The sequence below is a fragment of the Mustela nivalis genome (genome assembly GCF_964662115.1).
Source record: "Mustela nivalis genome assembly, chromosome: X".
Taxonomy (NCBI): Eukaryota; Metazoa; Chordata; class Mammalia; order Carnivora; family Mustelidae; genus Mustela; species Mustela nivalis.
In genome coordinates this window covers 3363051-3379895 of record NC_139040.1, presented here as the reverse complement: position 1 = coordinate 3379895, position 16845 = coordinate 3363051, and the positions used below count along the sequence as shown (strand labels likewise).

The window sequence follows — 16845 nt, the reverse complement described above, 5'->3', positions numbered from 1 at the left end:
AACTAGATGCGGGTTCTCATACTCTGTTGGTGGAAGCTTCTAGGAGGTGCTTTGGGAACCACCATGGAGATAGGGGAAGTCTTTTGGGCGGGCATCCTCCCCTCTTGTCCAACCACTGCCCCTCTACTTTCATCTGTTCTCCTGATAGGCTGTGGCATATGATTTCATTGGGAAATCATTCATTTGGCTGCTGAAAATGTGTGGAAGCCATCGGGCTAGATGAACTCTAAGGGTCCCATACCAAATGACCATGAACCAGGTGACTTGAAACAACAACAATTTGTTCCATTCTGGCTCTGAGGGCCAGGAAGAGACATCCCTCGGCTTGTGGCTGAACCATTGCTATCTTCAAAACCTTCATCCTTAAATCTCTCTGGTCTATCTTCACATCGCCTTCTTTACTGAGTGTCTACCCTTCCTCTGCCCCTGTCTTACAAGTATACATGCGGCTGCATGAGTGCCTACCACGTGCCCTTTGAACAAGAAGATTCTGGACCAGCCCCCCTCACCCAGTTCCCACCCAAGTAGCTTTCCCTACATTCCCATGTCATAAAGAATCCAAAAGTACAGCAATATTTTTTTTTTCATTCAGCTCAGGAATAGGGAACCAAACTTCATTCCTTTACCCTGAAAGAGTGTAGATTTGAGAGCCCCACCTGAGTCCTGATGCCTGTACTTCTATAAAAGTCTAATGGGAATTATGAGATGGTTTCACTTTGGGGAGCCTTGGTGCAGGAGAAGCAGTGTGCTGTGCATAGCTGCCGGATGATGCCAGGAATAGCACCAGGGCTGCTCCCGGGTACAGGATCGTGTCTCCCTGCTTAGGCTCTTCCTTCGCCCTGTGACCCGGCAGCCTGCACACCCTCCGACGACATGGAGAACACCCTCAAAGCCTCACGGGAGCATCCTCCGGGATCTTTCTGAAATCTATTTTGTTGCAAAGATAGTCCCCGCTCCCATCAACTTATATTCTATTTTCTTCTGTTCATAAAAGTAATTTCTGTTCAGTGTCAAAAAGTATAAAGACACAGAACAGAAGATCACCCATAATTCCACCCTTCCAGGACAATCGCATTTGTTGAGACAGGCGCTTTCTATGCGCCTGGCCCTAGGCTATGTGCGCTTCAAACTTTGTACCCTGCAGTCCTCGCAGCCTACCCTGTGAGGTGGGTGTTGGCAAACCCCATTTTACCTACGAGGAAACAGGCGTGGAGAGGTTCAGCAGTCAGCCCAAGGGCCCTCAGCTACTCAAGTACTCTTGACTCCAAAGCCCATGCTCTCGACCTTTGCGCCCACCACACCCCTTCCGTACAATTTTGTATCCAAGGCTGTCAAAAGAATATGACAAGATTAGATGCTCCTCAAAACGTCACTGTGCTAGGACACAGCCCCACCACGAGGCATTCTTGACACCAGAGTGACTTACACTCTGTCCTGCTCGTCTCATTCTGTAGGGCTGCTGTAGGATTCAGAATTTCTGGAGGGGAAGTTCAGTTGGTGGGGTGCTTGTCTTGGCTTGGGGAAAGCAAGATTTCATCAACAGGGTGTGAGGAGTCTCTCTCCCCATCCCCAAACCTTTGGAGGTGGCACTGTGTGGCATATTTCAAGGGCCAATGCATTCACCTAGGACAATAGGAATGGTGGCTTTGCAGGAGTAAGGGATAGATCCCGTGTACTTCTGTCACTTCTACATCCATTTCCTTGTCCAGAGAATTTTGTGCTTCCCCTTCCTTTGGTGCAGTAAAAATGTGACCCACTTCCATTTCCAAAGCTTTGGAAGCTTCCAATCCCCACTTTGGTGGGAGAGGTAGGCAGTTTAGTGCAGTGGGCAGAGATCAGGGCAGTGAGCCGTGGGCCCTCGGTTCCAGGCCCAGTTCTGCCATTAACACCCATGTGACCTTGAGCCAGCTCCTGGCCCTCTCTGGGACTACGTATGTCCCCATCTAGAAAAGGCAAAATTCACATGAGATGCTAATGGCCCTTTCACCTGTAAAGTTCTATGATTTATAGAGTGTCAACACTGGCATGCTAAGAGGTGATTTGAAAATTCATCATAAATATTTAAATCAGCTAGCAACATATGCTGAGCTCATCACATAATCAAGAGCCAGATCGGGGAGCAAGATCTAGGAGAGAGAGGGTGATGCATAATTTGACATTCACTTCTCTCTAGATCCCCCAATCAAGGGTTCCAGAAACCAGTTTTCTGTGTGATCCCTGGCTTATCATCATCATTATCATCACCCAGCTCTTAGATGAAAGGCAGGAAGCGGCAGGGGACATTTCCCAGAGGCCACTGCGGTGGCAGCGGCAGCAGCAGCACCAGCAGCGGCAGCAGCAGCAGCTTCTAGGTCGCTGAGCTTATTACCAAACAATGCTGGTCCTCATCTCTCAACACCACTTCAATTCAAGCCACTTCAATTCCGTTCAAATCTGACTCCCAGATCTGAGTTGGGACCAAACCCTTTGCAGGGCAGCAGGCTCTCTAGAGAGCTATGGGAGGCCGTTCTGACCCTGCGGGTGCTCCGTGCCTGGTGGCAGAGCCAAGCAGGTACAGAACCAGCTGGAACACTCCAGGCATTCTGACTCTTAGGAAAAGTGTGGCCATGCTGAGGGGGGAGGTCACAAGATCCCCCTGTGTGAGACGGGCTGGGGGTTGCGGGTGGGGGGGGCGCTAGTGGCAGGAACCTGGCTGGAACTGGATCTCGAAGGGTGTTTCTGTGGTTTTATCTGAAGGTTCGAGTCAGGAAAGGATTTTAAATGGAGCAGTGACAAGATGAAAATGCACATTTATAAAGGATTCCTCGGGTTGCTGGCCTGACGAGCAGATGATCTGAGACGGGATCATGGCTCAGTAGCCGTAGGTGGGCAGAAGCGTCCACATTTGGAAGCTACTTAGGGGATCTGATTGATGGGATCTGAGGCCAGCAGGGATATGGAAGATGAAGGAGACAGGGCAGCCAGGCAGGATGCTGGGGGGGGGGTGGAGGTGCCACTCTCTGGGGATACATATGGGGGGAGAGGCCAAGGTTGGGGAGTGTGGTTTGGGAGCCAATGGGGCAAGGTTCTGGAGGGTCACTCATCTGATGACTCCAGCAATTGGCCACAGGCCCTCCGACTCTCGGCTGTGCTTCTCTGCACAGCTGTGGGCAGGCAGAAGGGTCCGGGATGGTCACTGACACAGGAAATGCCGTCCGTGGATTCACCCGCTCTTTATTGTTTCCCCACTGATAACAGCTGGGCAGTGAAGCCACTGACACACACTGGGGCAGGAGACGTTGGTTCTAGTCCCAGTTGTACCTCTGATGGCTTGGTATCCTCCTGGCAAAAACATTTGCTTTTTCTGGGCTTCAAGTTTTCCAAACTATGTACAAATATCTCACGGGAGCCTTGTGGGGCACAGGTTAGATGATAGATATGCAAGCACCATGTAAACTGTTCAAGAGCATGAAGTAGCATTATTATCATCCCGTTCTCTGATCTGACTTGGGCCGTTTGTAGTTTCTGGATACAGTCCTTTATCCTTATCATTGTATCTGAGTGTCCCTTTCTCTGACAACCAGTGAGTCGTGCAGGCCAGGTACAAACATAACCCAAAGTAAGAGGAAAACCGAGATGATCATCTAGATAAATAATGGGGGGGGGAGCCTTTTACTTGAAATATCTCAAGGCTGATCTGAGAGTCGCATCATATTTAGAAAGCTGTCCAGAAGAATCTGAAAAGATTGCCAAACAGAGGAGAGCTGTTCACAAAGACAAGCATACCTTTTCCACTTCACTGCAGGGGAAGATTGTAGAATCAAAGCACTTTCATCCACTCTTTCTGCCGTTGTTCACTGGGGAACAGAGAAAGGGGGACCACCGCCCCGGGGAGCTTATGCTCCCGAGGCCTAAGTATGATTAGATACTCGTGCAACTCCCTGACTGTACAGAAGGGGAAACTGAGGACCAGTAGGGCTCCAGGGATTTGACCAAGGGTTTTCCAAAGTCCCCTGAGTTGCAAAAGCAGAGAACACAGACGCCCCCCCCCACCCCGCACTCCTAGGCTGCTAGTCCCCTTTTGGTATGTCTGTTGGCTTGGACTTGGAAAGGCAAAGCTCTTTGGCTGATACTTCATGAAGCCATATTACACATTCATTCTACAGTGAGCAAAACCCTCACAGCAAACCCTGTGTCTGGTGCAGGCTGGGCCCCATGGACGTGGAACCATCTCAAGATGAATAGAGCTCAGTCCTTGCTCCAGAGGAAGCACCCAGTCGCTCACCACAATCTCAGTTCTAGGGCCTAAGCGCCCCCTCAGCGCTCCCCATCCAGGACCAGGTACATGAGACCAGGACCCCACCAGGTGTTTCTGTGATGCAGGTTTATTGAGGGTGGGCCAGTGGGGATGTGGGTACATGCACTCAGACGCACGGCTCCGACTGGCCTTGACTCAACAGCTCAGGTCACAGACAGCCCAGAGAGAGTTGGTTTGCTGGGGAAGATGGTGGGGTGTTCTCCAATTGCAGCTCTTCTGAGCTGTCTCAAGAACTAAGAGTGAAATCAAAGGTAACCATTACGACAGCAAATCCTTCTCAGGCACTCATTTTGGGTCAGGCATTGCTCTAAGTGCTTTACGTGATGTGGGCACTGTTACTAGTCTCATTTTGCAAATGGGACAACCAATGTCCAGAGAGCTGAGGTAGTCTGCCCAAGTCACACAGGGGCAAGTAGCAGAGCACGGACTCCAAGCCTGGCAGAGTGGCTCTGGCTCTCCCCCCAGGGCCCAGCTGAAACGTGCTTTGTGGACTATGGGGCTCCCTTTATAAGCCAAAGTCCCAGTTCATCCTGAAAATCAACCCACCCTCCCACCAGTTCCCCAGAGCTGCCCGTGGCACCAGGCCCCAAAGGGGAGTGCCCTTGGCCTTCTCTAGAAGTGACGTAGATACAGAGGGACTCCCCTGCTTGGCTGGATTAAGCCCTCTGTGCAGTTGGCATTCGTTCTCGAGTTTTCTCATCATTTGCTCGCAACCAGAGAGGAGGTGTGCCCCCTGCGCTGGGCATCCAATAACACAGGCCTTCAGTTTCTCAGGAATTCATTCCTCCATCTAGCATTTCAGAGTGTTTCCTGGCCCCAGGCCCTGGGCTAGCTGGGCAGAAACCCAGCTGAGACAGACATTTAACAAGCGATCACCCAAACAGTGGCCAAGTGATGGGTGGGAGAAGGGCCACAAAGGAGACCAGAGGGAGAAAGGAAAGTGTGGCTGGGGGACCTCAGGAGCCTCTGAGGTGGAGGACGGTGGTGCGGGTAACCTGGCTGAGATCTCCAGGGTGGGTAGGACTCCCTTGGGCCCCAGAAGTGGGACGGGATCCAGGCAGCGGAACAGCAGACAGACAGACAGACATGTGCACTCCTGGCCCAGGGAAGAAACTGGCATGAAGGGTGAAGGGCAGGCAAGGGAGAAGAGGCTGCAGAAGTGTGTGTGTGAGTGTGAGTGTGTCTGTGTGCAGGGGCAGGGGAGGGAGTTCCGTCCTCACTGCAGTTGGAACAGAGGCCACTGGCGGGCTGACAAGATCAGATTTACAGTATGAAGAAGGATCACACTTTGAATGGCGTGGCTGCTCTGTGACCCAGAGTGCGGAAACTGCACAGCATAGAACACAGGTCCCTGCCCTCATGTGGCCACTCTCTGGTGGGGAACCCATCAATGAGCAAGATAAATGTTACAGGTTTCGATTTTCAATCAAGTAGGCAGGGAAGGTGGCACTAGAGCAAAGACCTAAAAGGTGAGGGCGAGAGCCTTGCAGGTTTACGGGAGAAGAGTGTCCCAGGCAGAGGGAAGAGCAAGTAGCAAGGTCCTGAGTGAAGTGGGGGCAGGGTGAGGAGAGAATCGAGAGATGGAGTCAGAGGTGTATGTGGTGGCCTTGTGCAAGCCCCTGACGGACCCTGGGAAGAGTGAGGAGAGGAGGTGAAGCTGTAAGGTGCCGAGCGGAGGAGGGACAGGACCGCAGCAGCTGCTCTAGTGAGAAAAGACTGAAATTGAAAGTGTGGGGCCAAGTGTGGTCAATACAAGCGCCATCCTCGCCAGAATCAGGTTCTTTCATCATCCGGTGGGGCTGTTTCTAAAATTCTCTCACCTTGGTACTGCTGCACACAGGGGACCACCCTTCAGGTTTGTTTTGTTTTGTTTGGCCGAGGAGTAGGTAGTGAGTGAAGACAGGAAAGTCATTCCCTTTGTGAAGCCTCGCCGGCAAACCCAAGAACGGTGATGCCCTAAGGGACCCCGGGGACCAGCTCTCGATAGGAAATTGAGGCCCAAGAAGAGGGACTCGGGAGCATTTAAAAAATAGCAGCCCTGGTTCCCCCTCTCCCCACCTCAGGAATCCCTTCGGATCAGCTCGTACCTTTCCCGCAAGAGAGGGTGCTGGCCCATTAGCTACTCAGTGAGTCAGAGCCGGCCCCGGCACCACTCGAGGGCCCAAGGGCCCTTCTGCACGCGGCGCGCCAGGGGCGGGGGCCGGGAGGCCGGAGCAGCCACCGGCGCCCCGCGGACAGCTACCCCGCGGCGCGGCCGAGTCCGGGGCGGCCACCCTGGAGCCCCGGGCCCTCGCCCCAGCCCCCCGGGGGCCCCGAGCGCGCTGGAGGGCAGGGGCCCTCCGCGGCACGTCCGTCTGCCCCGCGGGCAGAGCGCGCTCGGCTGCGGGTGGCAAAGGCTGCGTTCCCACGACGCGCGGCGGGGCAGGGAGCTGTCGGCCACCGTGCGGGTGCTGCCCCACTCCCCGCCTCCAGGGTCGCGGTGTCCGCTCTCCCTCCAGCCGCTGGGGCCAGAGCGGCCCGGGCACCGCGCTCTGCGGGGAAGGCGAGCCCCGGGCACACGCCGGCGCTGCGGCCCCGGAAGCCCGGGTGGCCCAACCTGCGTGTGGCCTTGCGGCGGGAGAGCGCGCTCAGGCCGGCCCCACGCGCCCGGTTCCCCGCGAGCCTCTGGCGCGGCCTTTCCGAGCCCGGCGTCCCCAGCTCGCCAGTGGCCGGCACACCCCACGGTGGAGCTGAGCTATTAAGGGGGGGCCCAGGCGTGACCCTAAGGGCCAGGCGCCCGGCCCTGGCTCAGCCACTGACTCCTGGGCCCACCCCGCCGCGTCAGTTGGAGCCCGGATTAGCGGTCCCTGAAGGTCCTTTCCAGCTGTGCACCTTTCCAAACCTGTAAGAGCCATAGACCCGACCCACCTCCAAGAACGTTTCCCTCCCTACGTGGCAAAAAGGCCCGTTGGAATGCAATTTCCACCGAAGAGCAGAGGCGGAGGCGAGCGCGGAGGCTCCAGGCCCTGCACGGGGTCAGGTGGGGGTAAGCAGGGTAGGGCAAGGGCCCCAGGCCCGGCCTACAGACTCCCTGCTTGTGGAGATCTGAATTACAAAAGGCTCTTAGATCCCTACTGAAAGGGTGAGCCTCACTGTTGGATCTTCACCGCGGTTCCCTTAACAGAGTTTAAAGAATTCAAAAACTCGGCCCCACCCCAGATCCACTCTGGCAGCATTGCCATGGGTTCTTAAAAGGAGGCGGCCCTGTTTGGGCCTCGGGGATGTCACCTTGAAGCCCCAGGCATCCCCACGAACTCCTGGGGGCGGGGTGGTTGGGGAAGCGGAGGGGTAAGGAAGCTAGGAGAATAGGCTTTCATGTTTGTTGTTGAGTGGTGAGGACTGCCTTTAAATCTTTTGGGGGTCTTGAACTGCCAGGAACTGAAAACCCATTTGAACAGTGTTTGGCACACTTTCCCCTATTTCCTATGTACTTTCGATGTTTTCCTAACCTCTCCAGGCAGCCAAGCAGCTTAAGGGATTCTGGTTTGAGGTTCCCCTCTGTGCGTGGGCTTGGCCTGATACTGGGCCTCAGAGCTCATGGATGTGGTTAAAGTACTTTCCAGTGAGGGCCAGGGCAGAGGCCCAGAGTGCTGTCCATCACCTTGACCAGTTGGAGCTACCCCCAAGCCATGGGGCCCTCGGCTTTGCTGCCGTGGAGGCAGGCTGCCTTGGGGCCCCTGAGTTTAGGCCATGCCTAGGCACCCCTGACTTTCTGTCATTTTTTTCACCTTCCAGACCGGTCTTTAGCTCTCCCTGGGTGGCCTTTTACTGGTGACAAGCAGACCCCATTCAGAGGTATCTGACCAGCATCGCCTCCCTCACAAGCAGCTTGCACAGTGGTTGGGGTGGATAGGTGGGTCAAACTACCTTTGTTAGAGGACACTGAGGCTGGGGGCGGTGAGGTGACACAGCTGAGGCCACCCAAAGTCAGTGACAGAGCCCAAAGCCACAGCCTTGCCGCGGCCTCCTAGCCCTACCGTCACGTCACCTCACCCCCTTTCTGAACATGAAACTGAGTTATGAGTTTCTACTGAAGTAGGAGCCTGCTAGGCCACAGCCTGTGTTCAGGCTCTCTGCCACAGCCGGGCAGTACTGTGAGGAGCCCCCCAACCAAGGCTTGGGAGGGACAGATGGAGAAACTGGGGAGATTGGACCTGAAGAGGACACGGAGAGTTGGGGTGATATGGGCATTTGTTGGGGTGGGGGAAGGAACAGGGAACCATGGCAACCGTCTTCAGATCTCTGCCTTGCTCAGCCATGTCATAATCGTGTTCTGTGAGGTTCTGATAGCAGAGACCATAGGTTTCAGCTTCAGGACAAGCGCTTCAGCCTGATGGAAGGAGAGGTGTTTGCAGGAGCTGAGATGGAAATCCTTCCTCTGAAGAATCCGCGCAAACCTTTCATCCTGCGAAGTAAGTACGCAGCGATAGGAGGTCAACGGGCGCGGCTGTGGTGGGGGTGAGGGTGGATGGGCTGGGGGTGTGGGGATGGGGGTGGATGGGCTGGGAACCTGGGGGTGAGGGTGGGCAAGGATGGGTCTTGAGGGAGGGTGGGGTCTGGACATCACTTACTATACAGTCTCTTCTAGATGGGGGATGTGCTTCCTTCCCTGGTTTGGCCTTCAAGCTGCTGTATTTGGGAGTGCCCTCACTGTGCCCAGGTGTGAGCCTGTATACATGTGCTGCTTGTGAACTGCCTGTGCTTGTAAACGTGAACCTCACCATTCACTCAGGGTCCCCCCAAGTAGTGCCTTCTGGGCTCTGAAGGTGGACAGTCTGGTCCTCCCCCTTGGTGCCTGCCAACTGCTAAGTGCAGCTTCCCAGTGTGGCTAGGACGCCAGGCAGTGGATGGACTAGAAGGAGACCCCTGTCCCACCCGAGACCGCAACTCACATCTTGGGCCTAGAAAGGCCTGACGACATTGAGAGGATGGGGGACTCTGGCAGAGGGCAGATACAGGTCAGATCACACGTGGAGATCCTGCTCCCCTCTGGGAAGGGCAGAGACAGGGGAGAAGGGAACAGCCTGGGCAGGTCAGACCCTAAGAACCTCATTGTGGAAGAAGCTGGAGCTGTTTGCGTGGAGAAGAGACCTGGCCTGCCATGAATTCCTGAAGGGTAAGGAACTGTACGGTGTGCAGAGTGGTGAACCCCAAGGCTCAGCGATTACCCGGGATGGAAGAGCCCACCCAAAAGGGAGGTGGTAAGCTCCCTATGAGTGGAGGTATGCAAGCAGAAGGTAGGCAACCACTCAGCTAGCTCCAACAGGGCAGAGTATTGGACCAGGTGGCCTTAAGATGTTTGCATTCCCGGAAGTTTTTAAATTGGGGACATGGGGAAGTGACCCCATACTTGTCAGCTCTCGGCAAAAGCAGAACTACCTTGGCCTTCGGTCTCAGTTGGATTCCTGATGATGGAAGCCTAGCAGTGCAAGCTGGAGGGGTTCGGGCCTTCCCAGGAGGCTCAGAGGAGTTGGCTAGAGCTGGGTGGGGTCGGGAGGAAGGTGCTTTGTGACGTCGGTTCCGTTGCACTCTTCAAACTTAGCAACAGTTTCTGGAAACAGCATTTGGAAAACTCATCTGGTGGGTCTCTTTTCTAAATATGGGAATTATAAGTAGCTGGATATGTTGGTCCTTAAAGTGCTTTAGAAAGGGAAATTCTTATAGAAAAAGTCATGGTGCTTTTTCCATTATTTTCTCCAAGTTCCAGTCTCTAAAATGTGCCCCCTTTTGTCATCCGTCCTTTTTCTTCCATTCTTTCCAGGAAGCTTGTGGTACCTCAAAGAGGGAAGGGCCCTCATATTTCCCAACAAGGCTGATACTAGCATTTTGAGTGGGAAATTACTTCCTTGTGTGTGAGTGCCGCATGCAATGCAGAACATTTAGGATCCCTGGCCATCCCCTTCCCTTATAAAATTCTAGCAAGGACTCCCAGTCATGGGGCACTTCCAAACATCCCTTAGAGGAGACAGTACCTCTCTTGACGTTTTGAAAACCACTGCCTTGAACCCCTGCCCCTCAGAAGTGACTTGCTTAAGGCCACATCACCAGCCAGTGGCAAAGCCAAGGCCAAGTCAAAGTCCATTCATTAATAAGAAATTTTACTCTTCAGTGTGTGTCAGGAGAACAGAGGGAATGCGGAGCCGAAAAGAGGTTGTTAAGAGGGGGGACTCCCTGCCCACAAAACTACAATGTCTCACAATTTTTCTGCTTTTTGCCAAACTCCGTTTTCCTTTTGTAACCCGCCTACCTTGGTCTTTCAGCATATGCAAGCGCAAATCGAATTTCTGGCAATTAGTGCAAAGAGTCTAGCGGAGCGCGATCCCCAGGAGCAGAGTCAGGTCCCCTTCGGGCGGGGCAACAGGGCCCAAGCGCCTAAACTCCGAGGTCTCGGCGAGCGAACCGCGGTCTTTCACCCGCAATGAGGAGCTAGCGAGCTGCGGCCGGGCCCCTGCCGCGGGGCTGCGCCGGATCTGGGTAGAGGTGGAGGACCCTGGACCCTCGGTGGTCGGTCCCTGGAGGTTTTTCCGGCTTGATGGGGTGCCGGGAGACCAGGGAGCAAGGGCAGTGGCCGGCGTCAGGGGCACCCAGGCCGTGCCGTGGCGGCAGCAGGGAGGTCAGCGCAGCTGGGCTCGACCTCGTCTTCCACGCCAGAGGCCGCGGCCGCCGGGAATGGCGGGGCCGCCTCTCCAAAGACCTTTGAGATCCTAGCTCGGTTCGGGGAGGGGATGGGGGTGTGTGGGAAAGCGAGAATATTATTATCCCTCTGTTTTGCCTCGGCAGCCAGCGCCGGCGGGTTGTTCTGTTTGAATGAATGATCCCAGAGGCCGCGCCCAATAGGCGCCCGCGACTGTTTAATATGCATGAGGCCCGCGGCCAATGGCCGGGCGAGGAGGCTGTTTTAAACGGCGGAGCCCGCTGGCCAATCAGGCGGCTCTCGTGGAGGCAGCTAGCGCGAGGTTGGGGAGCGCTGAGCCGCGCGTCGTGCCCTGCGCTGCCCAGACTAGCGAACAATACAGGTACGTTTCGCAGCGCCCGCTCCCGCCGCCGCCGCCGCAGCGCCCGCACAACTTTCCGGCCCGCGCCGCCGCGAGCGCGCCCCGCTGCCGCCTCCCCCTGCCTGTCGTCTCTGCGCCCTTCCCGCTCCTTCTTCTTCCCTCTTGCTAGGTGGCCGGGAAGGAAGAAGCAATTCAGGTGTTGCAACTTTTCAATGCTTCATCCTCAGCTCCTCGCAGTCGGGGCTGAGCCCCCTTCGGGGAGCCGCCCTCGGCCGCCGCCCTGCCCCCGCCCCTCTAGGGCGGCCGCCGAGGGGCCGAGGCCCCCAGAGGCCAGATGTTGGGGTAGCTGCGGCGGCGGTGACGGCGGCGGCGCGAGCCCAGGGGCAGGCTGCGGGCTGCGGGCTCCGGCGGCGCGCGTCCCGGCGTGGGGCGGCGGCGGCACTGGGAAGGGGGCCGGGTGCTTCCCGGCCCGGGACGGACTCGGCGAGGGGCGGGCGGCCGCTGTCCGCTGGGGGCTGCGGCGCGGGCAAACTTCGCTCCCGGGCTCGACCCGGCGCCGCGCGGGCCCGCGGGCTGCACTGCTGCTTCTGCATTAACATGGCCGTCGCGGGAGCGCCCGGCGGCCGGCGCGGGGGGAGTGGGTGCGCGGGCCGGCCGCCCCCCGCTCGGCTCCTGCCCGCCGGCCGCCGCCGCCGCCGCCGCGACCGCTGCTACCATAGCTGCTGCGGTGCCGGGCTCTCGGCGAGGGCAGGACGGGCGGGCGGGGCGCCCGGGCGGGCTCCGGCCTCGGCCCCGGCGCCCGCGGCCCGGGACTGGCGGCGTGGAGGGCCGGGGGCGCCGCCGCGGGCCCCGGCGCGGCCGAGCGTCATGGCTGCACGGGCGCCTTTGTTATCCCGAGGAGTGCGCCCCGCGCCGGCGGGCGAGTGCGGGCGGGGGGGTCCGGCCCGCGGCCCCTGCCACCCCGCGCCCCCGGGCGGCCCGAGCGGGGCGGGGCAGGGTGGGGTGGGGGCCGGCGGCGGCGGCGGTGGCGGCGGCGGTGGCGGGGCCCGGACCGCTTTGTTCGCCGCCGTCGCCGCCCGCGCCGGCCGCGCGCGGATCAGCCATTTTAGCGAGCGGGGCTCGGAGGCTCGGCGGGTGCCACCGTCGCCGCCGCCGCTGCCGGCCGGGCTCCGCTCCCTCCGCGCGCCGCTGCCACCGCCGCCCCCGGCCCCGCGCGCCCCCGGAGGGAGGCAGCGAGGGATTTCAGGGGCAGTTTCTTTCATCAGGAAGCTTTTGACAAAATGGAAGGTGAATTATGGGTGTCCGGGTGACCCAGCACGGGGCCCGGCCCGGCTGCCCGCTGCCAGCCCTGGGCTCCCCTGCGCCCCGTCCCGCCCCACCCGCGCAGCGACTGCGGGGCCCTAACGCAGCCCCTCAGTCGGCCCCTGCGAAGGAGAGCGCTTTAGTTTTACATGATGACCTTGGGTGTGGGAAAAGGAAAAGATGGCGGGAAGCAGGGGGGTGGGACAGGGACGATGACACGCCACAGCTGCATTTTTATTTGGAAACTTTGGAGAAAGTATTCCTGGCTGGACATGCGTTCCGCTTTACAGATGAGCGAGACTAGCCTTTTTTGGCACCCCCTCCCCCTTCAGATAATGACAAAGTGACAGATTCGAACTCCTAGTACAGGGATAGCTGCTCACTTGCCAGATCACCTTTCTCGCAAAAGCCATTTTTAGAAGCCGGGATGCATCAACAATAGTGAAATTTGAAATGTTCCCTATTGGCAGTTCTCCTGCTTTGATCTTGTGTTTAGCAGCAGTGACAGGATTTTTGTGTCTGTAACGGAGCAGTTAAACAGTTGACAGCTAGCCTTAAGTCATGGGTCTGAAGCTTCTGTCATCCGCCTGCACCCCTACAAATGTGTCCTCCCGGCGCCCTTTCCACTCTGTGGTTGTATTTTCCAAAACGTAGTAGCTCTGAATCGGAATGTAGCGCCGAGCCACCCCAGTTGGGTCGGTTCCCATTTGGAGAACTTGATCGCTCTCACTCTCCGCGAAGTAACTAGCAAACCAGCGCGCTTCATGCTGGTCAAAAGTTAAATGACAAGCAACAGTGAAGCTGATTCCCTCCCCACTCTGTCCTCAACTGCCAGTAGCATCAGACATGGCGTTGGGAGGGGAGTGCCGCTTCTCAACGGTGACCTTAATTTGGATGTTGTCCTGCCTTTGGTGTATCTTGAAGGTCTGTTCTAGTCATAGTATTTGTTTTTCTTTCTCTCTCTCCCTTCGTCCATCACAGTCAGGATGGCTAAAGGTGATCCCAAGAAACCAAAGGGCAAGATGTCTGCTTATGCCTTCTTCGTGCAGACATGCAGAGAGGAACACAAGAAGAAAAACCCAGAAGTCCCTGTCAATTTTGCAGAATTCTCTAAGAAGTGCTCTGAGAGGTGGAAGGTACTTTTCGTTCGTGTCCTTCAAGCCAGCTTTGGTTGGAGTTCATACATGGGGTTCCTCTCCTTCTGAGTAGTAGCCCCAGGTGGCTCTTCTCTTGCTCCTGGGGTCCTCTTGCCTGCCTTTAGAATTGTGTGTGCGCTTTTATATTTTTTTTTCTGTTTTAAAACTGGAGAAGGGTTTAAGTCCTGCACACTGCACTGAGAAACTTAACAGGTCCTGTTCTTTGCAGACTATGTCTGGGAAGGAGAAATCTAAGTTCGATGAAATGGCAAAGGCAGACAAAGTGCGTTATGACCGGGAAATGAAGGATTATGGACCAGCTAAAGGAGGCAAGAAGAAGAAGGACCCTAATGCCCCCAAAAGGCCACCGTAAGTGACTGTAGGGTTCAGGGTAACAGTTAAGAGCTTTCCTTCTACTCGAAGGATTTTTAAGAGGGCATGTTGCCTAAAGGTGTCAAGATAACCCTACCAGGCCTTCTGTACTTGGAGCTTTAAGGTGCTGTGCCAGGGAAGTGCGATGTTACGGCTGAGGTAACTGGTGAGCCGTGTGCTTGTGGGGGTGCTTGCAGCCTTGCCGCTGGGAGGGGCACACCCGAGTTCTGGCTGTCAGGGTCCTTAGGTTTTTCTCCCACTTCTCCAGTAACTGAGAGACTGAGAAAATACAATGTATTCCTGGAGCATCTTAAACTTTCTAGAACCCACAACTTTGTAACATTGTGTACAGTATCACACATTTCTCCACTTACAGAGCGGTCCTAGTGGTAGGAAGTAAGTAGGTGAGGAACAGGGGATTTTGGCTTAAGCTCATAGTTTCTTTCGCAGGCTCGCCTCTAATTTATACAGTTCTCTCCCCGAAGGTCTGGATTCTTCCTGTTCTGTTCAGAATTCCGCCCCAAGATCAAATCTACAAACCCTGGTATCTCCATTGGAGATGTGGCAAAGAAGCTGGGCGAGATGTGGAATAACTTAAGTGATGGTGAGAAGCAACCTTACAACAATAAGGCAGCGAAGCTGAAGGAGAAGTATGAGAAGGTGAGACGGGCCCGGGTGTGCCCAGGCTATACCAAGCTACACCCTGGGTATGGGTGGGCTGGGGGTGTGCTGCTTTGCCGAGCTGAGGAGTTGAGCCCAGCGTGCCAGGGCCCATCTTCCAGCAAGGCCGGCCGCAACTGCTGCTGTTCAGGCTTCTCTGTAGAATTTTGTCTTTCGGACAATCGCAGGCAGGCTTAAAAAGTTTGCTAACGTGTGGGATGCCCTGGGCAGAGTTTGATAGTCCTGTTAAATACCCCTTAACTTTGAAATTCCAGCGGCCAAGAACCAGATTTGTGTGTATCTGGAAACAAATACTTCAAATAGCAGCCCTGTCTTACTCAGTTGTTTTCAGTTCTGAGGTGGGGACAGCATGTTTCTAGCCTTTGCTAAAACAGCTGCAAGAGAGCTTGTCTGTTCATTTGGAATGTGTCCCCATTCCTTCCAGGATGTCGCCGACTATAAGTCTAAAGGAAAGTTTGATGGCGCGAAGGGTCCCGCCAAAGTTGCCCGGAAAAAGGTGGAAGAAGATGATGAAGAAGACGAGGAGGAGGAAGAGGAGGAGGAGGAGGAGGAGGAGGATGAATAAAAGAAACTGTTGATCTGTCTCCTTGTGAATACCTTAGAGTAGGGAGCGCGTCATTGACATTGACACCCCTCTGATTGGAGGCGTGTCTGTTGCCCTCGTTAGGTTTAATCACACAATTGGGTCATGGTCATATTGTAGTTTCTCAAAGTGCTCTAGAAATTGTCAGTGGTTTACATGAAGTGGCCATGGGTGTCCAGAGCACCCTGAAACTGTATCAAAGTTGTACATATTTCCAAACATTTTTAAAATGACAAGGCTCTCGTGTTCTCCTCACTCTGTGCACTTTGCTGTTGGTGTGACAAGGCATTTAAAGATGTTCCTGGCATTTTCTTTTTTTGATTTGTAAGGTGGTGTTAACTATATGGTTATTGGCTAGAAATCCTGAGTTATCAACTGTACATATCTATAGTTTGTAAAAAAGAACAAAACAACCGAGACAAACTCTTGATGCTCCTTGCTTGGCGTTGAGGCTGTGGGGAAGATGCCTTTTGGAGGGGCTGTAGCTCAGGGCGTGCACTGTGAGGCTGGACCTGTGGACACTGCAGTGGGCATCCATTTAGCTTCAGGTTGTCTTGTTTCTGTATATAGTGACCTAGCATTCTGCTGCCATTCGTAGCTGTGGAGAAGGGGGGGGTCAGCTGGCATGAGAAGTGTTTGGATCCTTTTTAGTTAAGTGCGGTAGTTTTAAACTGTTTGTTTTGAAACAAACTGTGGAACTCTTCATTGTCAGCAAAGCGAAAGAGCCACTGCATCAATGAAAGTTCAAGAACCTTCTGTACTAAACACGATTTGCAACGTTCTGTTATTTTTTTTGTATGTTTAGAATGCTGAAATGTTTTTGAAGTTAAATAAACAGTATTACATTTTTAAAACTGTTCTCTATTATAACAGTCTAAATTTCTGAGTCACAGCAGTCTTAGCTAACAAACAACCCACTCCATTGTATTTGGCGAGTAGCCTCCCTGCACATCTGGTATCTTCTATTAATGTGGCCAGCTTGCTTAGGATACAGTGGAAGGAAGAGGCAACTCGAAGGTGCTGCGTGATTTTGTTTGTGTCTGAGTGGCATTAGTTAGGATGGAGTCAACTGCTGAATGGACAAGCCAGGATAACTTGACCCAGGCAAGGAGGTGCAGAGAGGGGGGCGGTTAGGATTGAGGTTGACTACTATGTAGGTTTTTAATTTTTTTTTTTTTTGCCTCCTGCAACCACCCACCCTCCCCACCAATGCCAAGGGGCCCGATTCACTGCTAAACAGCAAAAATGTCTTAAGGGTATGGTATATCAAACCTTCAGGCTTGCTTTTTCCCTTTTCGTCCGTCGCCTCTGCCCCAGGTACATGTAGCAGAGGTGTCACTGCTGCTGCTCAGCGATGGAGGAGGTGTCTGGAGCTGCCGCTTCTGTCTTCCGAACCCCAGTGAGGGGAAGGGTGGTGGGGTCGAGAACAGTTACCGTTTG

At 55.1% G+C, this 16845-nt stretch overlaps 1 protein-coding gene across 3 annotated transcripts; it reads left to right on the top strand.

The window, feature by feature from the left end:
- Positions 1–8640: 8640 nt before the first annotated feature.
- HMGB3 (high mobility group box 3) lies at positions 8641–16259 on the top strand. Of its 3 annotated transcripts, none has more exons than XM_082716433.1 (5): positions 8641–8748; positions 13615–13769; positions 13999–14138; positions 14627–14801; positions 15247–16259. In XM_082716433.1, exons 1-5 carry the CDS (start codon positions 8670–8672, stop codon positions 15385–15387), a joined length of 690 nt encoding a protein of 229 aa, XP_082572559.1. In that variant the 5' UTR covers positions 8641–8669; the 3' UTR covers positions 15388–16259. The 3 variants fall into 3 exon arrangements, with proteins under 3 accessions (XP_082572559.1, XP_082572561.1, XP_082572560.1); XM_082716435.1 differs by lacking the exon at positions 8641–8748 and adding an exon at positions 11258–11352; XM_082716434.1 differs by lacking the exon at positions 8641–8748 and adding an exon at positions 11374–11527.
- The last annotated feature ends 586 nt before the right edge of the window (positions 16260–16845 follow it).

Coding starts and splice junctions, on each gene's coding strand:
- HMGB3 (XM_082716433.1), top strand. CDS start 8,670: ATGGAAGGAGAGGTGTTTGCAGGAGCTGAGATGGAAATCCTTCCTCTG. Junction 8,749..13,614: donor CAAACCTTTCATCCTGCGAA/GTAAGTACGCAG, acceptor CGTCCATCACAG/TCAGGATGGCTAAAGGTGAT. Junction 13,770..13,998: donor AGTGCTCTGAGAGGTGGAAG/GTACTTTTCGTT, acceptor TGTTCTTTGCAG/ACTATGTCTGGGAAGGAGAA.